At 53.7% G+C, this 23,544-nt stretch overlaps 1 protein-coding gene across 1 annotated transcript; it reads left to right on the top strand.

Annotated features, from left to right (window-relative positions):
* Window positions 1-1,983: 1,983 nt before the first annotated feature.
* Window positions 1,984-22,744, top strand: DUOX2 (dual oxidase 2; the record flags this gene model as incomplete). Its single annotated transcript, XM_082321497.1, has 33 exons — window positions 1,984-2,047; window positions 2,726-2,809; window positions 4,388-4,552; window positions 5,650-5,837; window positions 7,174-7,375; window positions 7,964-8,130; window positions 8,215-8,275; window positions 8,421-8,517; window positions 8,712-8,799; window positions 9,148-9,250; window positions 9,586-9,749; window positions 10,198-10,364; window positions 10,564-10,682; window positions 12,034-12,171; window positions 12,488-12,601; window positions 13,256-13,458; window positions 13,705-13,890; window positions 14,316-14,541; window positions 15,244-15,337; window positions 15,571-15,746; window positions 16,009-16,078; window positions 16,572-16,667; window positions 18,142-18,320; window positions 19,206-19,436; window positions 19,680-19,779; window positions 19,897-19,946; window positions 20,078-20,205; window positions 20,420-20,573; window positions 21,111-21,343; window positions 21,506-21,664; window positions 21,800-21,955; window positions 22,040-22,168; window positions 22,622-22,744. 33 exons carry the CDS (start codon window positions 1,984-1,986, stop codon window positions 22,742-22,744), a joined length of 4,614 nt encoding a protein of 1,537 aa, XP_082177623.1.
* Window positions 22,745-23,544: the final 800 nt, after the last annotated feature.

Consider the following 23,544-nt stretch of genomic DNA (forward strand, 5'->3'; position numbering starts at 1 on the left):
TATTCAGGACTGGCAGGGGAGAAGGGCAAAGGAGGCAGAAAGTTTGCCCAAACCCCAGCAGTTTCTGCTTACAGAAACCCCATTTTCCTGCCCCAGAATGAATCAAACTGGAAGGGACCTTTTGGAAGTGCCCAGCCAAAACCTCCTCACAGCAGAGCCAACAGCAATCCTAGATTGGGTTGCTCAGGGCTGCAGATTGTTATTTTCTATTGAAACAAGGGAAATCCTGTCCCCTGGAAACTGAACGATCAGAGCTGCAATTCAGGGATGGGGGGGACTCTCTGCATTTTCCTGCCCCTGTAAGAGGGTCAAATCGGGACAGGAAAAACTGCTGGGTTAACTCAGGATGGGTATTCATCCTCTCTTCCCCACCCTTGCCTCGCCGGGACCCCTTCAGCAGGTTAGGCAGCCTCCGGGGGCTGATCCCCAGAGAGTGCGGGGTGCCCCGCGGGCAGGGAGCGGTGGCAATTTCTTTCCTTCCTTCTTTCCTTTTTTCCTTCTTTCTTTTCTTCCTTCCTACCCTCCTACCCACCCATCCACCTATCTATGTACCTACCTACCTACCTACCTGCCTGCCTGCCTGCCTGCCTACCTACCTACCTACCTACCCACCCACCCACCTACCCACCCACCTACCCACCTATGCGGCGGCGGCGGCGGCGGGGCTCGGGCGGCACCGGCCGGCACCGCGGTCTTATAGGCGGTGGCAGGCGCGGAGCCCTGTGTAAATGCCGGCGTGGCCCGCCCCGCCGCACTGCCCGCCGCACCGCCGCGCAGGTGAGCTCCGCCACGGGGGGCCGCGGACACGCGTGTCCCCGCCTGCGGGGGGGGCGGGTCTGGGGGATCGGGGTTACGTGTGTCCCCGCTTGCATGGAGGCTGGGGGATCGGGGCCACGCATGTCCCTCCTCCTCCCCGCGTGAGGGACTGGGAGCCAGGGCCATGCATGCTGCTACCTGGGGCGGGGGGGGCGTCGGGGGTCGGACTATGCGCGTTGTCGCCAGTGGAGGGGGCAGAGGGTCGTGCTACTCCCGTCTCCTGCTTGGGGGACAAGTTGGGATGGGGCCATGCGTGGGGGGACGGAAGGGGTTGGGCCACGCGTTTCTTTCCTGCGTGATGGATGGGGTGGGATGGGACCGTGTGTATACCCACAGTTCTGGAACAAGGGACAAAGAGTCATATTTAGTGGAAAACCCTATCTTGGAGTTAAATCTAAGTTTGGCATTCTTGTGCATGGAAAGCCAACAGCAGCATTGTATCATTTATGACTGAAAAATGTAGCCTTCGCTGGAAATCCCTCTCTTCAGTCAGGTGTTGGCCGGGATTTTAAAGATTCATCAGGTCCCATGATGAAATTTGCTCTGGATCCAGGGCCTTTGTGGAACATGAGATGGTAAAGCGTCACGAGAAAGGTTGGTCATGAGAAAGTGCCATCGAGTTAGCCCAGAGGTGATCAAGAGGTCTTGACCTGCAGCATTAGCACACTTTGGGGCACCTGCCTGCATGCTGAGGCTGTTCCCATCATGTTCACAGCTGGATTTTGCTTGGATGGGACAATGCATGTACAGAGAAATTGCCAGCTGAAATGTGTCTGTTTCTGTAATGAAGAGTGTATTTCTATAACAGAGATGCTTAACATCTTCCTGCCGTGGATGATGAGTTGTAAACCTACAGCTAGGGTACCCCAAGGCAGGGGTACTGGTCCTGCTCCAGCAGAAAGGTCTTCTCAGGCCAGTTGGTACCTCCTGACAGAGCTTTTCCAGGGTGATGGGGCCTCACGTGCCCCCTGCCACCTTCCCACAGCCTGAACTGGGTGATAACTGCTGGTGGATGATGACGGCCGCGGGGTTTTACCAGACAGCAGAAACCACAAGAGGGAGCTGAGACTATGGTCTGTGCACGTTCCCAGCCTCTGGGAACAGCCCAGCTCCAGCTCCCTTCTTCTCTCCGTTTGCAGGTTGCTGCTTCCAAAGCCCCAGTGGCCGATGCAACCCGTGGAGATGATGTTGAGTTTGACCGTGGTTCTGCTGGTGATGTGGCCCTTGGGGAGTAAGTACAGTTTCAGGGAAGGGAATTCAAAGGGAGATCCTGGATAGTTTCTGCCCCTCAGAGGAATTTTCTCTAACTCATGGGGCATCATATCAGAGATGGGGATGATTCAATTTGTGATAAGAAAAAAAATGGAGCAAAATGCTGAACTTGCAGAGCCTGCAGGTTGGAAGACTCACCTGCTGCCATTTATATGTGTACACAGCTTGTAATCAGGAACTTGAGCTTCTTGCTAGTATTATAATAAAAGCAATAAAAACACAAAGGAAACAAAATATATATTTGTTAACAAAGGCTGATGCTGATGCACAATGCACAGAGGAGAGCATAACTCCAGTGTCAAGGCCTTTGCTTGACTCACATGGACATTGTGGGGGTCAGAAGTAAGAGGAGACTTCTTCCGATACAATGAGAGAGAAGGAAAAAATGAAGATCTTTTAGGAGTAGATTGGTGGGGGCCAGAAATTGATTTGGGGACATCAGGATCACAAGCATGAATTTCTAATTTTAGACATTGCTTGTCCCTCAAAAGGAGTGCAAAAGTTGTCTAAAAAAACTGTACAGAAAGTTTTGAAAAGAACATGGGAAAATATCACAATATAAATATAACTCTGTAATGGAGACACTTGTTTCATGCATTTTTTTTACTGCTCACCAAGTGGGTCCGGTCTCTTCCAGGAGCCCAGGAGAGCATCTCCTGGGAGGTCCAGCGCTACGATGGCTGGTACAACAACCTGCTACACCACAGCCGTGGCTCGGTGGGTGAGTGCCAGGCCTGGGGACGGGGATGGGGGAACAGGGCGAGCTGGAACTCTGGCATCTGGCTCATTTTACAACTGAGGGAGAAACCTTTCCTGAGTTGAGCCTGAACCAGGCAGGTGACCAGGCAATGCCAGCTCCCATGGCCCTGAGAGGTAGCTGTTTGTACTCAAGGTAGGCCCCTAGATGCACCTAAGATCCCCATTAGAGCAGTCTGGAGGGGCCAAGCAGCCCAGCTTTGTCTCCCATGTCCTGGCCTTGCCACTTTTACCTGCTGCCCAGGCACCATCTGCAGGTTGCACTGGTATTGGATCAGTCCCAGAGCAGAGCTGTGCCATTCAAAATATCCAAGTTAGGGAGGACACAGCTCTTCCCAGCAGGCATTTCAGTGATTGTCAGGGATCTCAGAGCTGGGAAAAGGCATCTGATCAAAATCAGCATGCAGTTCAAGTGGCATTCTACACAAGGCCAGAGACAGAAAAGTTCATGGTCCAGGCATGCTGGACCTACTCCTTTTCCGCTCTGCACAGGACAGATAATTGCACTGTTGGGCTGCTGTGCAGCATGTACTGGTCTGTACTGGGACAGGCATGTGGGATTTTCCTGTTCCAGTGGTGAACTGCTTTCTCCTGCCTACAACCAGCCCATGGGCCCACCTCCAGGAGATGTCTCCAAGCCAGGGACCAGGGCAGATCAGGCAGGATCTTATCTAAAATATTAAACATTATGAATCCTCCTATTTCCTGCAGCCCAGATTGGTCGCCTACACAGTGACACAAGGCACAGTGACAATTACACAGCTTCCTCTGAGTCTGAATGCCTCTCCAATATGACATGTGTGTCATCAGCCCCTTGGTTACACCAAAGCCTGTCAAGGACATCCAGCAGGTCCCTGGCAGACAAAATCTCCCTCTTCCAGAGCAGAGAGATCAGACCTTAACATTTGGAAACAAACCTATGGAAACTAAGCCCGAAACTAAGCCAGTAATTCGTGATTTCCCCCAGCTCTGGGGAGCTCCAGCAAATGAAGCCCACCACACTGGTGAAGAGCCTTTTGAAATGAACTCACTCATCAGTGAGAAATGACCTTCCACCTCCGGGCTTTTCAGTTATGGGACAGGCAGTAGGTGCGAAGTCAGGGTGTTTCTCTCTCATTTTCTCCCTTGTCTCTCTGCCTCTCCAGCTGTTCCCTCTCCTGTTTCCTATGGTGCTGGCAATCACCATGCCTGTGTAGGATTGCATAGTCAACACAGGCAGCTCAATATCACTCCAGTTACCCACTGGAGCACACCACCCCAGACGTCCAGGGGGCAACGGGGATGCACATGGACCACAGAAGGACAACTGGAAGGGAACTTGCCCAGGGAGGATCCCTCCTAGTTTTAAGAGGACTGATCCCAGTGTTGCAAGAAGTTTTGGGTGTTGGTACCAAAACTTGCGTGTTCTTGGCCACTATAAGTGTCTATGCCATCCCCTTGGTCTCTTCTGGGACCCTCACACATGCTGGTGTACCCCGCTATTGCTCTGCCTCTCATCTGTCGGGTGCCACCAGACCCATGCTGTGTTGCTTTGGTGCTGCAGGTGCCAGGCTGCGGCGTCTCCTGCCGGCCAACTATGCAGACGGCGTCTACCAGGCACTGCAGGAGCCCCGCGTGCCTAATGCTCGCCAGCTCAGCAACGCAGTGGCAAGAGGACCTTCCGGGCTGCCCTCCCGCAGGAACACAACTGTGCTGGCTGTCTTCTTTGGTAAGAGCTGGGGCCTGGCACCAGGTGGAAAAATGTTGGTTTGGGTAAAAAAAATGTTGGTTTCTCACACCCCAAGGCCATGCATTGGAGCGCTCCTCACCCACTACTTCATAGCAGACCCACACCTGAAAGATAAAGCCTTGGGTAACACCATACCAAAGTACTGTCCAGCCAAGAGATTTTGCATTAATTTTTTATGACCTTTGGGAGCTGCCGGAAATGCTGCTATTTGTCGTTTGGGAACTTCCTCATTTGTTTTAGCGATAGAGTTACCTCGTTGCAAAATGCCTGACAGATGCGATAAGAGCCACGCTGTGAGTGTTTGCTGGGAAGAATCGCTACAAGTCGGGGCAGTTTTTGCTGTTGCTCAGGAGCTCAGCGGGATCTTGGATCTCCAAGCCTGGGGATGTCTGTCTCTGGGAAATACCCTTGGCTCATTGAGAAAACAAGCTGAACTTGTCAAAGAAGGGGAGACAATTAGCTCTCCATACAGCTTAAGATTCATACACGTCCCTGGACACCCAAGCCAGAGTGTTCAGCCCCAAGATGGGCCACAGGAGGGGAAGACACTAGTGCAGTACCATTTAGCTTCTCCCTGGAGGTAGTTTTTTCCCATCACACCAAAGCTCAAATGGGTCAACAGCAGTGGCAGCCACAAGGCTCAGCATCAGCAGCAACCCTTGGCCTTGAAGGCCACAGGCAAGGAGGAGCTCAGGGAAATAGTGGCTAAATGCAGAGCCTTGCTCCTGGTGAAGTGGTGGCCAGCAGATGGTCCAGCTGCTGGTGGTCTCTGAACACCCGCTGGCTGAGTTTGCCCACCCTGGTCCCTGAATGACCCTACCCTACTCGTGCGGTCTGGCCAGGGGCACCTGGAGCCCTGTTCCTGTGGACTGGAGCTCAGCGCATCTGCGCTCCAGCCCAAAGCAACTTTTTCAAAGTTGTGGAACAAACCAGCAGTGAAGGCAGGAAGGAAACCACTCTTGCTGCACAGGCTCGTCCCCTCAGCCCACGTATGGCTCAGCTGCCTACCATCATGTCCTGCTCCAGGTGCTGGCAGCAGTCCTCCCAGCTGCTGCCCATGCTTGGGTCTCTGGCAGGTTTCCACGTGCTCTCAGACATCCTGGAGACAGAGAAGCCCGGCTGTCCTGCTGAGTTCCTGAACATCCACATCCCATCCGGAGACCTTGTGTTTGACCCTGCAGGCACTGGAGATGTGGTCCTGCCCTTCCAGCGCATCCACTGGGCGACGGAGACAGGGCAGAGCCCCAACAGCCCCCGGGAACAGGTAGGTAGCATTTCCTTTCCTCTTTGCCTTTTGGCTAAATTACTCTTCACCCCACATTGGGGTCTGTAACAGCCAAGGTAGTCTTTGAAAAAATAGGAGAGCACCACTGTTTCCTTAAACGTATATGTCTCTCAAGTGTTTGAACCAATTGCAAATGAATGCAAAGCACAACCTCCAAGGTACTGGTTCATACGGAGCAACGTTTGTGGTTGCTCAAGGTCAGTGGTTTTCTTGGCCAAAGAAAATGTAATTACTCTAGATCTGCCTGTGTCATCTATTTTAATTAAATTTTAGTATCTTGCATGGTTTATGGAGGGCAGAAGAAGAAAGGGTAAAGCAGGAGCAATTTGCAGTCTTCCTTGGCTGCCAAAGTTTTTATCACTTCAGTCAAAATGAGCAAAGGTAGGGCTGTCTGTATCTGGTGAAACAAGTGATAACTGAAGCCTTTTTGGTACAAGTGTAATGAATTTCCGTAACCAATTTATACACTTGTGCCACTCTAGGAGGTCAGTAATTATGACACATTTTTTTAGGCACCAACTCTTATTTTTATAATGCATCACAAAACTGAGCCGGTACTGTCATAAAGTTGTAAACTTGTAAAGCTTCTCTGAATTTCAGTCATTTTGGAAAAAATCCAGATTTTCCCCCAATTTCTCTGTATTTTGCTGTGCTGAGGCTGGATGTGTTCCCAAGCCCATGTGCTTTTTCTTTCATGCTGGAAAGCTTCCCGATCAAAATCACCAAAGCAAAATACTCCCCTGAACCTTTCACGTGACAAACCATGATGAGACCAGATTAGCAAGTCATGTTTTTAGCAGTATTTCAAGCATTAGAAAAATGAAAACTCCAGCATGTTTTCAGACTAAAAGGGATGTTTTCATGAAAACATTTGGCAGGGGAGATATTCAACATGCTGCCAGGGCAGTGGGAGTCCCTGCTGTGAGGACAGGGCTCCCCAGAGGAAAAAGCCCCAGTGTTTCCAGTTTCCCCAGAGATGGGTTTAGTCCTCTTCCAGCTTGGTCTTGCCTACATAGGCATTCATAGATGTCTGCTTCTGGGCATAGCTGAAAATAATTTGGAAAAAAAAACTAAAATGTACTTTTGAAAAACCTGTACCTGGTGTTTTCCTGTACCTGGCACTAATCCCTGCAGTTTGCATAGAGATTGTCAGTGTATATATTGGTATCCTGATAGCTCTTATTAAAACAGGGGATGGGGTGGCTGCTTTGCAAGACCAAAAAAGGGCTGGGCTGGGGCTTTTCAGACCTTTTTTTTGCACCTTTCTGCTGAGACCCTGGCACCTGTTAATGCCTATTCTCCCTGCCTGCCGTAGACTAACAAGGTGACAGGCTGGCTGGATGGCAGCTCCATCTACGGCCCCTCACACTCCTGGAGCGATGCCCTGAGGAGCTTCTCAGGGGGACAGCTGGCATCGGGGCCCGTCGGGCACCTCCCAAGGGAGACGGACGGGAGGGTCCCCATGTGGAAGGCACTGGATCCATCCACGGGACAGGGTGGTCCCCGGGGGATCTATGGTAATGGTGGCATCCTCAATGGGTTTTCACCTGCTTGGCTCCACCCCTGACTGTGAGCTGGGGGAGCAGGAGGTCCCTGGAGCTGAGCCCAGAGGGGACCCTGGGAAAGAGCAGGGGCTGCAGTGAGGTGGGACGCATGGGTCAGGAGTCCCATGGGAGAGCAGTCAGTTTCCCAGCCCGAGGGGGAGGAAGATGCATGCCCCACCAACGGCTTCCCAGCAAAGACATGCTGTGAACTTAAGGTGCCACATCCCCGGGGAGGCAACAGGTCATTTCCCAGCCAACATGCAGAGACCAGCTGGTGCTGGTCCCTCTGATCCGAGGAGATCTCCTCTGGGGAAAGGGGCTGCTGCTGATAAAAACCTGCTCAGCTTGTTTTGAATTCCTCACCTGCCTGACCTTTGGTCCATGCTGGGGGCTTGGTGCTGCTTCTCACTCAGGCTGTTTGTTTCCCTGGGGAGGAAGGAAGGGCGAGGGCATGAGGGGATGCTGGGCTGCAGCCACAGGGCTGGGGGTGCTCCTCCAGCCACAGGCAAAGCTAGACCCAGTGGTGGCATTCCCCACTGATGGTCCTGGTGGCTCTTGCAGACCTGGGGAGCGCCTGGGGGAATGAGAACCGCTTCCTGCAGGCTGAGAGCATCGCCTGGTTTCGGTACCACAACCACCTGGCTGCGGCGCTGGCCCAGGCACACCCCACCTGGTCTGATGAGGACCTTTTCCAGCACGCTCGCAAGCGGGTCATCGCTACCTTCCAGGTGAGGCCTGGGACCCCCTGGCTCTGCCAGGACCCCCAATACCCTCCTCGGCTCTGTCCCTGACCTGAATCCCCTGTGCCCTAGAGCATCGTGCTGTATGAGTGGCTGCCAACCCTGCTGGGGACATCCATCCCGGAGTACAAAGGTGAGGGGCACGGCAGGTGATGGAGCTGTGGGGTGTGCAGGGAGCAGGGTATGGGGACAAGGGGAGCCAGAGGATGGGATGGGAGAAGGGGCTAGGCTCCCTTTCCCTCCAGGCTGGGTGCTGGACTGTGGCTGCTATCCCGCAGGTTACCAGCAGCACCTGGACCCCAGCCTCTCACCAGAGTTCGTGGCGGCTGCGGGGCAATTCCTGTCCACTATGATGCCACCGGGTATCTACAAGAGGTAGGAGCAGCCCAGCAGGGCTGTGGAAGAGCAATGTCCATGCTGGGGAAGGGGATGCCTGAGCTGGGGTGGTGGCTGGGGATGGTCCCTGTCCCTTCCCCAGCATCCTGCCCCTTGCTGTGACAGCCAAGTCCTGCCAGCTCAGGGCAGCCCCATCTGGGGGCTGTGGGTCCAGTCCTTCTCTGCTGTTCCAGGGACCCCAAGTGCCAGTTCCAGAAAGTGCCCGGTCCCAGTGGCTCATTCCCAGCGATGCGGCTCTGCAACAGCTACTGGAGCAGAGAGGTATGGGGAAGGGAGCATGGGGCTCTTGAGGACATGGCAGGCTGGCCAAAGGGGCTTCATTCCTTGCTTTACTTTATGGAGGACCCCACAGGGAGGTGAAAGGGAAATTGGGTGCAGAGCATGACAGCCAATCAAGGGGTGTGAGATCCTCCCCATCTAGACATCCCCAGATGCTGCCTTGAGCCATGGCAGGCTCAGACCTCAAGGTTGAGCTGACATGGAGAAAATAAGCCTGAAAGAAATCACTGGTACCCCTTTGCACTCCTATGGGCACTAGTTCAGGGGTGTGGGGCTGCCCCATGTCCTCGGACCTGTGAGGCATCACCTGCTCTTCCCATCTCCCCTCAGGCCACTGGGCTGCAGCAGGCAGAGGATGTGGACAACCTCCTGCTGGGGATGAGCTCACAGATTGCAGAGCGGGAGGACAACATTGTGGTGGAAGATCTACAAGGTCTGCACTCCCCTGCACTGCAGCTGGCATGTCGGTGGGGCACCATCTGTCCTCGGGATGTGTGGGGGCCAAGATGGGGAGACAGGTCCCATCACCATTGCCATCAGTACCCAACCACATGCTCAGACCAACTTCAACCTTGTTAACAGAGGTGCAATGAAGCTGCAGGGCATGCTAAGCATGTTCCTGAGACTGTCCTGGCAAGGGCATGGAGATGATCTCCATGTTCAGCATGGCCTGTGGCAGAGGGACGAGGCCAGTCCAGCAGCTGGGGTGGTTGGGGTTGCTCCTCCAACTCTGCCTTGCCATCACCACAGCTTCGAATCCACCCACAGATTACTGGTACGGGCCCCTGAAGTACTCCCGCACCGACTACGTGGCCAGCTGGCTCCAGCGCGGACGAGACCTCGGCCTGCCCAGCTATAACCAAGCCCGGGAGCGATTTGGGTTGAAGCCTCTCCAGAACTGGTCGGTCCTTGCCCCACACCTGGACCAACAGGTAACAGGGAACTGGTCTGGGCAGAGAAAGTGTGTGGGTCAAAGGACACTGGGGCAGTCCAGGCAGTAACTGGCTTCTCCAGCAACATAGGAAGAGGGACGTCAGTGCACATCCTGCCCTAACTCATTTTCATGCCTGCGGGGCTGTTGCATTGGGGTAACTATGTAATTACATAGCATGAATAAATATATCCTGCCCCAGTGCTAAGCTCCTCTGCTGCTGTGTGCTCTGCTCCTCCTGGCACTGAGATGCTCTGAGAGTGTGTCTTAGTTGCTCAAGTCCAAGCCATGAGCTCCAGGCTGCATGGGACTGAGCATCCTCCCAGTCCACAGACATGTAATGCCCGGGAAATGCACATTCCTCGCTCCTCCTGAGGCTTGCCAAGACTTTCTGAGACCCTGGCAGAATTCCCTCTGCTCACATGTGTGCGGTGGGGGTTTCTGGCCAGGTCCTGGAGAAGGTTACTGCTCTGTATGCCAACAACACAGCTGGGCTGGAGCTGCTCCCTGGAGGCATGCTGGAGGTTGACAGCTCCCTCTTCAGTGCCATCATCCTGGACCAGTTTGTGCGCCTACGTGATGGTGACAGATTTTGGTTCGAAAACACCAAGAACAGGTAAATGCCTCTTCCCTGTCTGGCACACAGAGCACGCTGCCCACTGGTCTGCCAGCCCCAGTAAGACATAACAACAGGGGCTGGAGGAAAATCCATCCTCCAGCTTCCTCAGCTCCTAAAACAGTGTGGGGAGCAAACTCCTCCTCCGCCAGACAGTAACACCCAGGGCCACCGCTTGGCCCCACATCTTTTTCCCCAGGCTGTTCACAGTGGAGGAAACCAGGGAGATCCGTAACACCACCTTCCATGACGTCCTGTCTGCCGTCACCCATGCAAAACCCACAGACCTCCAGCCCCACGTATTTGTCTGGAGGAAGGGTGAGTGCAAACAGCAGGGCACAGGAGCAAACGGCACCATTGAGTTAGGGAGGAAAGTAGACCCAACTCGGTGACGCAGCTGGTGACTCAGTGACACAGGGAAAGCATCGAGCATAGAGTTTCTCAAGCCTGACACCTGCTATGCCCCTAAGCCAGCAAAATATGTGCAAAATGCAAGGGTGGCTTGTAAGCAAGGTGGGCAGTGCTGATATTGAAAGTGGGCTGAAGTCCAGGCATGTGCATTGCATGAGCCTTGGAAAGATATCCAGGTACAAAAAAGCAACTGATTCTCTAGAAGGCTGTGCTGGGGTTAAAACTGGGCCTCTGCCTACCCCACTCTGTGTCACACTCCTCACTGACCTGTCCTCTAGCTCCTTTGATATACAAGCACACACAGGTCTGCAGGTTAAACTGATGAGTGACCCGAAAAGTGATGAAGTTTGCAGACCAGTTAAGCTTTGCATACTGTAACTGTAATGTTGCCTACTTTTGCCTTTAATTGCATCAATCCCTGAGTGTGCCCCGGGTGCTGTACTGCAACACCCTCTCCTGCCTGGCTGCTCCGCCGACAGGGTCGTTGGTTGACCAGGGCTGCTGGAAGGGCTGGCCAGGCTTTTCTGCAGATGTGGTTGCAACACCGGCATGAACTGCACCAGACAGATTTCAGTCCAGGGATTGCTCAGGGCTTGTGTCCCAGCACGTTTTGGGTTCCCAGAAGGCTAGAAGCAGCCTAGTCCCGTGCTGATGTGCACCCCTCACCCTGGTGCACTCCTGTGCCATCCTTGAAATGAGCTTTCCTCTCCCCACCGAGACCCAAAAGAGTCCTGCTGCCATGCTCAGGGTGACATGTGGCCAAACACAGCAGTATGCCTTTTCCTCTTGGGATCTTCCACACCCTTCCCATTTACCTAAAGTCTTTTATTTGGCACACCTTCCAGCTCTTGCAAGACATTTTCGGTCCCTTGGTGTACACTCCATGCAATTGCACCAGGAGGACTCCCTGGGTTTGCAGCATATGGATGAGCAGAGGCTCTGAGCTCCAATTTGCCATGGCCCAGGGTGCTTCTTGCTCAGCCCATACCATCAGGAGAGGTGATGGTGCCAAAATCCCAGACTGCTTGAGTCCAGTTCTGCACTTGGTTTGTTGTGGCAGGCAAAGGTTCAACCCAAAAACAAGGGTTGTCCCGTAAGGTCTGGAGTTTAACTAACTCAAGCATTCCAGTTTTGCAGTGCTCCCTGGGTCACTCAGCTATGAACCCCACTGGCATCTTAATGCAGAGGTTCTTGGGGATGATAGAGATGAGAGGGGTAAAAGGTCCATGACACTCACAGCCTGTCTCCCCCCATGCAGGGGACCCGTGCCCCCAGCCCCAGCAGCTGACAGCTCAACACCTGGCCAAATGCACGCCCATGACCGTGCTGGACTACTTCGAAGGCAGTGGTGCAGGCTTCGCGATCATCATCGTTGCCCTCTGCTGTCTGCCTTTAGGTTTGCTGCTCTGTTTCTTTACCCATCTCCTCTTCCACTGGAGAAAGGGGCTGAGTGCCCATGGACCAAGCACCTCCCAGAAGGAGCTGCTGAGTCTTGGCCACTCTTGAGGTCCTTGAGTTAGCAGTGTCCTTGGGCATCAGGTGGGAGCAGGGCTTTCATGGTGCAGCCCCGCATTTAATAAAACCATGTAGTGTTGAACTGGGGGTGATGGGGAAGAAATAAACCCCTGTCTGCCCCAGTTGTACAGGTGATGCTGCCAAAGCAAGAAGGAGCTTTGTGATATCTCATGCTTTCTTCTCCCATGTGTCCCCAGTGACTCTGTTTGTTGCCTGGATTGTTGCCATTCTCCGCAAGAGAGATTTCAAGAAGCTGCAGAAGAAGCAGAGCTCCAGTGTGCGGAGGGAGGTGACTGGCGAGGCGATACATGGTGAGGTGGCACTGTTGGTCCTGTGATGGTGTCTGGTGATGCTGCTGAAATCAGGGGACATACCGAGGCAGGGCTGGGCTTGGAGCTTATATCCAGACCAGATATAAGGAGAAACTATTTCCCCAGGAGGACAGTCAAGCAGTGGAGCAGGTAGCCCAGAGAGGCTGTGAGGTCTCCATCCTATCCAAGACCTGACCAAGCCTTGAGCAGACTGGCCTGACCATGTAGTTGGTCCTACTTTAGGCAGGACGCAGGGCGAGAGACCCTTCCAACCTGACTCCTTTCCAACCTGAGTCCTTTCCAACCCGAGTCCTTTCCAACCCGAGTCATCCTATGACCCTCTTAATTACAACCCTCTCCAGATCACACCTTATCTGAAGGAAACCTATGTACAGCAATTGAACCAGAAGCTCCAGGACAGGGACTGTATCTCCTTGTCCTGGACACTGGAAAAATCCTGCCTCCCTGCTCCATGGTCTGTACTCCTCCATTGTCCATGCACTTGAACTCTGCAGTTGGGAGATCATCATTTTTCCATTGACATATGTCTGGTCATGCAATCACTCCCAAGCTGCATCTCTGGGAAGGAGATGCTGGGATGAAGAGGAGCATGGGTGCGCCTTTCCAGCTAAGTCCTATGCTCTCTCCCACCAGCCATGGAGTGGCACGGTCCCAAGACAGACAGCTCTCCCATCTACATTCAGTTCCAAGCTGACAAAGTGCTCAAAGTGCTGGATCAGAGAGGGTCTGTGCTCCGGAGCATCAGCCTGAAAGCCCATCGAAGTGTGGAGGTGATCCTCTCTAGCAACAAAGGGAACAAAGCTCTGCTCCTGAAGAGCCCCAAGGAGTACGACCTGGTGAGTACCATGATGCCTGGGGTATGACACCTTCCCCTGGACCCTCCACCATCCTCTACCACTAGTCGCATACACCCTGCACCACTCAGTCCTGGGCACTGGAAGCAGTGTAGGTCCCTGAAGAGTGGCTGTGGCCTTCTGAGAACCAGCTCATACCATGGCGCAACCACTGTGGTGAAGAGCCGCAGCACTCACATCCTGACTGAGCCTCTGCTGCTCACAGCCATTCGGTGGGGTCTTTTGCAGGTGCTGCTTTTCAGCGAGGAGGCAGAGAGGAGCAACTTCATTAGGAAGCTACGAGGCTACTTGAAGGAGAGCAGCCTTGATCTGCATATGTCTGAGATGAAGGAGCAGAGACTGATGAAACGGGCAGTCACGCAGGAGCAGAGAAAACAAATTCTGGAGACTTTCTTCAGGCACCTGTTTGCTCAGGTATGTAGAGGTGTGGCAGGCTCTGATGCATGGGGAAAGGTATTTCTGTACTGATTAAGCAATGAATGTTGCTGCTGTTGCTCTCCGTAAGACCTGGCAAGCCATGCACAAGGAAGTTGCTGATACTTTCAGGACCAAGGGACATTTTCCCTTGCAGAAGACAAAGGGACTTCTGCTGTGGTGATATAAGTGTCTAAAGTTGCAAAGAGGCTTTTGGATGATGTAACCGAGGTCTCCATAATGGTCAGTGGTGTTTAGTTTGAAAGTCACATTGTTAGGAGAGACGCAGGAGTTCCCCATGGTATCTGCCATGAGTTTTGTGCCAGAGGAGCCACCGGTCTCTGTGCAATAGGTCAGGCAAGTGAACACCAGCCTTCTGCTCCGCCAGCACTCATGGGATTTCATTTGTGGAACACAACCTGCAGGTGCTGGAAATCGACAGGTCCGATGCTGGAGAGCTCAACTTTGAATCTTCACAGAAGACAAAGGAGTCTCTGACATGTGAGCTGAGCAGGGCTGAGTTTGCCAACGCCCTAGGGCTCAAAGCCGACTCCATGTTTGTGGACTCCATGTTCTCCCTGGCCGACAAAGATGGCAACGGCTACATCTCCTTCCGGGAGTTCCTGGACATTTTGGTGGTCTTCATGAAAGGTGGGAGCTGGAGCTGGTCTTTTTCTGTTGCCCTAAGTCCTGTTTCTAGGCTCTGGCAATGCCACTGGCAGAGCGAAGGACAAGATCCATCCAGCAGGTCAATCTGTAGGTGCTTCTACAGATTAAAATTCCCTTCACTTAGGACAACTTCAACTTGAGTTATGGGGCAGTGACAATGCAATTGTGTTTTCTGTAAGACTGTTCATAAGGGGAGCTATCTCAGAGCAGTGATTTGCTGATCTGTCACTGCCATAGACAAGTCCGCTCCATCTTCTGAACAGACTGTGCATCCTGTCCTTGACAGATAACAGCCATATCAGATATCGTATCTGATCCCCCCTAAATGACTACTGGAAAGGTAGATTCATAGATGGAGGTGGTGAATGCCAGATTCAATCAAAGCAGCTCCCAGAAAAACCATTGCTGTGCATAAGCACATTTTGAGTTTGCAAAATAATGCACAAGAACGAACATGTATCTACCTGATTTTTCACCTTGCAGTTGAGAAATCCAAGCAGAAGGGCGGCATTCTATTCATGTTCAGTCACTATTCAAGCTACAATCACCAGTGTGCTTTCAGTCTTTTCAGAGCTGGGTGAGACTTCACTGCTGCAGGTCCAGACTGTCAAAGACTATGTTTGAAAGCACTTTTGCCAACAAAAACAGGATCTTGTTTTCACTTGGCCTCTCTCTCCCCACCAGGCTCCCCAGAGGAGAAGTCCAAGGTGATGTTCAGGATGTATGACATAGATGAGAATGGGTTCCTCTCCAAGGAGGAGTTTCTGAGGATGCTCAGGTATTTCTCCTCATCTCTCTGATCGTTTTCACAACGTCTGTAAATACAGATGTCTTCAAAAGCAGCTCTCAGTTTCTGTGCTTCACTCCCCAAGGGTGCTACGTGAGAGCCCATAGGCTCAACACTTGCAACCAAGAGCCCATTTCTCCTGTGAAACTGGTCTGGGGCTCTGCCCTCTGTTATTTGAAGGACTCAAGGTGTAGTCCTCTGAAGTTCCCATCTGCTTGCTCCAGGTCCTTCATCGAGATCTCCAACAACTGCCTGTCAAGAGACCAGGCAGAGCAGGTGACCGAGTCCATGTTTCGGGCCTCAGGGTTTCAGGACAGGGATGAGCTGACATGGGAGGATTTCCACTACATGCTGCGGGACCACGACAGTGACCTTCGTCTCACCCAGCTCTGCATCAAAGGTCAGTGGGCAGAAGCACAGGGTCACCCCAGGCCCTGCAAGGCTGGAGGTGATGGGCAGCACCCAATGAGTAGCTCCCAAATCTTGTCCCATCAATCTCTCCAGCCCAACTGCAGGAACAGGGCATCAGCTGTTGCTCTGTGTGCGACATGTTTGGGTCAGCTCAGAGCCTCTCCCCACCCCTGCCCAGGGGAGATGCCTAAACCTTGTCCACTGTATATCACACACTAAAAGCAGCTGTTTGTCCTTTTGGTTCCTGAAAGGTGTCCCCGAGGTTCTCAAGCAAAACCTGCACAACCGTGTCTCCTTCATAAAAAAGGAAGAGCCAAAAGGGTAAGCTCTCCCCCTTAGTCTTGCTGCTGCTGCTGCTGTTTCTTCTCTTTCTGCCTGGATGCACATCCATCTTTCACCTCAGCCCCTCCAACAAATGCTCCCACCAGGCCCAGTGCTGGGGAAGGGGGATGACCATGCTGGGACATGACCATGCTGGGACATGCCCATGAGCAAGCCAGACACTGCAGTGGGGCTGCTGCCCTCCTCCCCTGGCACCCAGGCGGGCAGAGGGGAGGAACTGCCTCCTGCAGAGCCCCTGTTGCATCCACTACGTGCGGATGGGAGTCCTACCTTGCTTTTCAGAAGGGAGGGTTATCTTGAGTGAATCTGGCCTGTGCACTATGCAGTTAAATTAACTCAAGCAGGCTTGCAGGAAAGAACTGGACACCTTCTCAAGCTGAGCCTGAGATGGAAAGTGGGGAAATGGGGACAATTTTGGCAAGCCCTTCCTGCAAGTAGAGCTTTGGGCTAGACATAGCTCTCTTCCCAATAGAACCATCTCAGAGGAGGAGAAAGACCCAAACCTGGACACCGTGAGCCACTACGTGGAGCGAGAAGGGCGAGAGCTGAGGAAAAGACCAGGCAGAAAGTGAGTACACCCCTCGCCAGGTGTGCTTTTCGGGTTCAGGTTCAGCCTGTTTGCTGTTTCTCATGTTTCTGTGTCAGACTGGGTAGCCCTCCAGTCAAATGGCACTGCTGCAAAGAGCCAGCACCCCCATGACGGAGGTGCAACGTAGGGAGGGGGTGCCAGACCATCCCTGCAGGAGATGCCCCAGCCCAGGCAGGCACATCACAGCTTCTTGCTGGCTGAGGAGCTACGGGAACAGCCCTGTCTTGGTGGGGATGGTGACATAGCTGGGTCTCGGTGATGTGCCTCTATAAAAAAAAAAAATGAAGTGGCCAACTCCAGAGCCCAAGATAGTGGTTTTTAGAGTGTATGCCTTGCCTGCAGAGAGGGGCAGGTCCTGCCTGTGCTCCTCTGCCCCTTGGGCTGCTGGTTCACCTGTGGGCCGCCTGCAAGAGCTGCGGGAGAGACTCTGGTCCTCACTGCTGTAGCAGCAGCAAATATTTCTACAAGGAAGCAGTTAAGTGGTTATTATTCATGGCCAGAATATCCTGATTTACCTTAATAGCTCCAAGAACCTTCCCCTACCCTGGGATCAGTTTGGAGGTGTTGTGGTTTAACCCCAGCTGGCAACTAAGCACCACACGGCCGCTCGCTCACTCCCTGCCCAGTGGGATGGGGGAGAGAATTGGAAGAATAAAAGTAAGAAAATTCGTGGGCTGAGATAAAGTTTAATAGGTAAAGCAAAAGCCACACACACAAGCAAAACAAAACAAGGAATTCATTCACTACTTCCCATCAGCAGGCAGGTGTTCAGTTCAGCCATCTCCAGGAAAGCAGAGCTCCATCATGTGTAATAGTTACTTGGGAAGACAAAACACCATAACTCCAGACGTCCTCCCCCCTTCTTTCTTCTTCCCCCAGCTTTATATGCTGAGCATGACATCACATGGTATGGAATGTCCCTTTGGTCAGTTGGGGTCAGCTGTCTCAGCTGTGTCCCCTCCCAACTTCTTGTGCATCCTCAGCCTACTCACTGGTGGGGTGGTGTGAGAAGCAGAAAAGGCCTTGACTCTGTGTAAGCACTGCTGAGCAATAATGAAAACATCCCTGTATTATCAACAGTGTTTTCAGCAAAAATCCAAGACATAGCCCCATACTAGCTACTACGAAAGAAGAAAATTAACTCTATCCCAGTCAAAACCATCACAGGAGGGTTAAATATTACTAAGAAAAGTATCTTGTACGGTTCTTATCCATGGTTTCATTTATGAGTCACTATCCGCACATTTGTTATCAGCTTTCAAAAGAGTGTAGACTGCAGGATGACCTGAGCTCAACCGCTGACACTGTGCTCTGCAGGTCACTGCCGTCACTGGTGTGCAGAGCTGGTCGCAATGCTGTACAAGGAGAAAGACCCAAATCTGGGCAGCATAGCCTTGAGCCATACCTTGCCAGCTAAACCTCGAAATGACACCAGCCCTCCTCTTTTTGCCAGGGTGAATCAGCACCAGCTGCATTTATACACAGAAGCGCAACGGAAGAAGTACGAGCGGAACAAAGTTCAGCAGAAGATCCAGGAGTTCAAGCGCTTCATTGAGAATTACCGGCGCCATATCGTCTGTGTGGTCCTCTTCTCTGCCATCACCACTGGCGTGTTTGTGGAGAGAGCCTACTGTGAGTGTCCATCCAGTCCTGCTGCCCCAGATGAGGAGGGGTGCATGGGCTTGGCTCCTCAAAGCTGCTGGTTGCATCAAACATGCTGGGGTGTGAAAGGTCCTGGCACAGCTTTGGGCAACAGTGTTTGTCTTCTCCTGGATAACCAGAGGATTACTGAGGTTGGAAGAGACCTCTGGAAGGGTCTGGTCCAATGCCCTGATGAGAGCAAGGCCAATTTCAGAGCTGAATCAGGCTGTTGAAGGCCTTGTCTAGAGAAGGTTTAAAGAGTTCTCAAGGTTGGAGATCCCACCACCTCATTGGGCCTGTGCTAGTTTTTGAAAATCCTCCCTGTGAAGAGTTTTTTTTTACATCAAACCTGAATTTTCTTCAGTGAAACTCATGCTGTTGCCTCTCATCCTTTCACTGTGCATCTCTGAGAAAGAGTTTGGCGCTCTCCCCTCTGTAACACCCATTAAGTGGTTACAGACAGCCATATAGTCTTCCCTGACCCATCTCCTCTAGCCTGAACAAGCCCATTTCCTTCAGCCTTTCCCCTATGTGATGTCCTCCAGCTCCCACCTATCCTGGTGGTCTCCACTGGAGTTGTTCCAGTTTGTTGATGCTTATCATATTGGGATGCCCAACTAAGGACACAGTACCAAGGTGCAGTTTCACAGTGCCCGGCAGAGGACAATCCCCTCCCTTGACTTCCAAGGAGATCCTGTCACTCAGCAGCTCTGGGGGGGGGTCTGACATGGAGAATTGTGCACCTGTCCCCACACAGCCCCATCCCTGGTGACCTTTTCTTTGTGGAGCCACGCAGGTGGCTGTCCCCTTGTTGCAGGAAGGGTCACGGCCCTCAGTGCTGGGCATGTTGATGCCCCCTCTGCTTTCTTTCCCCAGACTATGCCTTCGCATCCCCCAGCACTGGAATCGCACAGACCACCTTTGTGGGGATCATCATCTCCCGGGGATCGGCTGCCTGCATCTCCTTCATGTACTCCTACATCCTGCTCACCATGTGCCGCAACCTCATCACCGTCCTGCGGGAGACCTTCCTCAATCACTACATCCCCTTCGATGCCGCCGTGGACTTCCACCGCTGGGTTGCCATGGCAGCCCTGATTTTCTCAGGTAGGTGGGCTGCTGGGGAATGTGTCACCCATGAACCACAGCTAAAGCAGGAGGACCAGCCCCTCATGGCACAGCAGGACCAGGCAGAATCTTGAAGACCCATATGGAGCCTGGAGAGACATAGATGCCTTGCATCAGAGAAGAAGAGGAATTGCCAGGTCCCTAGGCACATCAGCAGAGACTGCTGCCTCTCCATCCACAGCAACAGTGATGCTTTTCTCTCCTGGTTTCTGTCTCTTACAGTGCTCCACACTGCAGGTCATGTAGTGAATGTCTACATCTTCTCAGTCACGCCTCTCAGCGTGTTGTCCTGCCTCTTTTCCAGTGTCTTTATGAATGATGGGTAGGTGAAATTTAAAGCACAGTCCAGACAGAGTGTCCTGGGCATGGATGGGAATGAAAGTGGAAACCAGGAGTTTGCTTGGGCCACTCCATGGTGCAATCTCTTGTTCCTCTCCAGGTCGCAGCTCCCACAGAAATATTACTGGTGGTTCTTCCAGACTATTCCAGGTGAGACCACCTAGCAGGCAGACTACCTGCATGCCCGTGCCCAGGATGGGCAGCCCTCTGCCCAGCCCAGGTGGAGCCTCTGTGGAGCTGCCCTGATCCCTGCTGGGACCTCCCAACCTCTTCACTCACAGGCATGACGGGAGTGCTGCTGCTCGTGATCCTGGCTGTGATGTATGTGTTCGCCACCCACCACTTCCGACGCGTCAGCTTCCAGGGCTTCTGGATCACCCACCATCTCTACGTGCTCCTCTATGTCCTGGTAAAGGATTGGGGCTGGGAGGGTGGGGTGGCATCGATGCATCACAAGCCCATGGGTCAGCCTGGCCAACAAGACAAAACAGCTGAGGATGTCCCAAGGGAGCTGGTGGCCACAGTCCTGGCTCCCCGCTGCTGCTGAACTGCCACCAAATCAGACATAGGGCAATGGCTTACTGTGCTGAGTGCCATGCTGATGGGGGCCGCTCCCTGCCCAGGTCATCATCCACGGCAGTTATGCACTGATCCAGCAGCCCCGCTTCCACATCTACTTCATCATCCCAGCTCTCATCTACAGCACAGACAAGCTGCTCAGCCTGAGCAGGAAGAAGGTGGAGATCAGCGTGGTGAAAGCCGAGCTCCTGCCCTCAGGTATTGCATCCTCCCCAGCCATGCATCTGGGCCTGCAGTGATGGAAGAAACGCAGCTCTGCCAGCACTGAGATGGCAGCAGTTCCCAACCCAGGTGGCACATAGGTGACTCTGGCCCCAGGAAATGTCTTGCTGGCTGTCACACATGCTGGTGGCTCAGGCTGGCACCTCCAAGTGTTAGCTGCATCCATTACATGTTGCCCCAATGCCTTTGCAGCACCCCTGCATGGCAAGGGTCTCCTGTGCCTCCCCCCACAGGTAGGGAAATTGAGGCACAGAGTTCAGGCCATCACACCCTGGGATCAGTTATTTACCCAAGAAGAACCAGTTGGCCCCAAGTCTGTGCCCCGGCATGGCCTCTCCAGCATCCTGAGCCCTGTGCCTAGCTCCACGGCTTGTCCCCAAGCCCCCTCCAACCCACTCTGCGCACAGCTCTAACGCTCCATCTTTCCCTGAGCCCACTCATCTCCCCCAGCCTTTCCTCTCCAATGCTCAATGTCTCCACCTTAACAAAGTCCCCATCCCTGTCCCCCACTAGGCGTCACCCACCTCCGGTTCCAGCGGCCGCGGGACTTTGACTACAAATCTGGGCAGTGGGTGCGCATCGCCTGTGTGGCCCTGGGCACCACTGAGTACCACCCCTTCACCCTGACCTCAGCGCCACATGAGGACACACTGAGCCTGCACATCAGGGCTGTGGGACCCTGGACCACCCGCCTGCGGGAGCTCTACTCCCCGGAGAGCCTGGCTCTCATCAGCAAGCTGCCCAAGGTGAGCCCCACGCTGACTCTCCAGGGACGGGGACACCCAAGCCCAAGAGCACCTCAGCAATGGGTTGTGCCCAGCCCGAGGCACTTCTCCAGCATTGAAGGTGGCCAAGACCTGGGCAAGTGGAGAAGGGAGATGCTATGCTGATGGCTGGCTCCCTTCCAGCTCTATCTGGATGGGCCCTTTGGGGAGGGCCACCAGGAGTGGAACAAGTTTGAGGTGTCGGTGCTGGTAGGAGGAGGCATCGGGGTGACGCCCTTCGCGTCCATCCTCAAGGACCTGGTCTTCAAGTCATCCATCAGCTCCAAGCTGCTATGTAAGAAGGTGAGAGGAAGCATCTGGAGGACAAGAGCCCCACCAAGATGCCTCCTGCCTCTGGTGGCCCTCTTTGGGGGCAAAATCCCCCACGACCCAGCTGGGAAGGAGCCCCATGCTGACCCTCGTCCCTGTGTGCCACAGATCTACTTCATCTGGGTGACACGCACACAGCGGCAGTTTGAGTGGCTGGCAGACATCATCCGTGAGGTGGAGGAGGCGGACAGGAACGACCTGGTCTCCGTGCACATCTACATCACGCAGCTGGCCGAGAAGTTTGACCTGCGCACCACCATGTTGGTGAGCCTGGCCACCCGCCGGGGAGGATGCCATGCCATGCTGGGCCATGCTGGGCCATCTGACATGCACTGATCTCTCTTCCAGTATATCTGTGAGCGGCACTTCCAGAAGGTGCTGAACAAGAGCCTGTTCACAGGGCTGCGCTCCATCACCCATTTTGGGCGCCCTCCCTTTGTACCCTTCTTCAACTCGCTGCAAGAGGTGCACCCAGAGGTCAGTGCCTGGTTGGGGACAGGAGGGGGGGAACACACCAGCCAGTGTGGAGAACTGGTCCCAGCTTGTCCCCGAGGCCCTGGAGACCTTGGTGGCATCCACACCAAGGGCAGGGCAGAAGGGGCATGAACCCCACTTTCCCTCCAGAGCCAGTATGAGCTGCAAGAGTCAGCAATGCCCCGTACCAGCCAAATACCCCCTGTTATGGCGAGACTCTGGCTGCAGCCACTGCCCAGAGCTGGCAGAGACTTTGGGGGATCCCATCCTTCCTCCATGGCCCTAGCAGCTCCATGGGGAGGTGACAACCTCCCCAAAAGCCTCCTCAGGCCGGGACAGACTGCTCAGCCAGCATCCATGCCCAAAGCTGCCGGAGGGCAAGGGTCCAAGGGTGGCTGGGCTGGAGGGAGAGCTGGTGCTGATGGGTTTGACCCCTCTGGCTCCCTCCTTCCTCAGGTGCAGAAGATCGGGGTGTTCAGCTGTGGCCCGCCCGGGATGACAAAGAGCGTGGAAAAGGCTTGTCGGCAGCTGAACAAGAAGGACCAGACCTACTTCGCACATCACTATGAGAATTTCTGACTCTACGCCATGCCGTTTCACCCCTGGGCTGCAATCTTCATTGGAAATGTGTGTTCAACCCCAGCACCTGTGCAGCAATGCTTTGGGTGGTCACAGTCCTGGGCTCCCACCCACCACCATCCCTGGGAGAAAGCCACCCATGGCTGAGAGCATGGATGCCAAGACCCGCAGAGCTGAGACCAGCACATGGTGCACCAGTAAAGCGTTGCCATCCCAGCATCGCCCCCCACAGCCCTGGTGTGAACCCCCTGAGCCCAGAGCATCCCACTACCATCCACGCACTCCTGCAGCACCACACCCAGGGTCGGGCTGGCGTGTCCCAATCCAGAAAACTCAGTGTTCGAGTCAAGCCCAGCTCTGCCACCTTAATCCCGCAAGCCACAGCCTGTGCACTGCCAGGTCGCACAGGGAATGGCTCTGAACAGCTCTGGGGAACAGCTTGGTGCCTGCACAACCTTAATTCACAGCACTTTGCCCCAAGACCTGGGTGGCGTGCACGTGGGGTGAGGAGCCAGAGAGCTCCCCACCATCCCTCTCCTTGAAACAGGCTCATCTTTCCTAATGCACTCATTTGTGCCTGCTCATTAGCGCTCCGAGCCTTCCCTGGGTTTGCACAGGGACTTAGTTGTGTTTGCGTTGGCTTCTTTCAGCAACATCACCATCTCTTGATCAGGGATCATTTGTGCTTGTTTAACTAATGCCTGGCTTTGCATTGCTGGGCTGCTGCTCTCGCAGGCTGTGATTGAGCTTAAATAAAGCTGATTGATTGATTGAAGTTTTAAAACATTTTCTTGCCTCCT

The sequence above is a fragment of the Platalea leucorodia genome (assembly GCF_965183815.1).
Source record: "Platalea leucorodia genome assembly, chromosome: 9".
Taxonomy (NCBI): Eukaryota; Metazoa; Chordata; class Aves; order Pelecaniformes; family Threskiornithidae; genus Platalea; species Platalea leucorodia.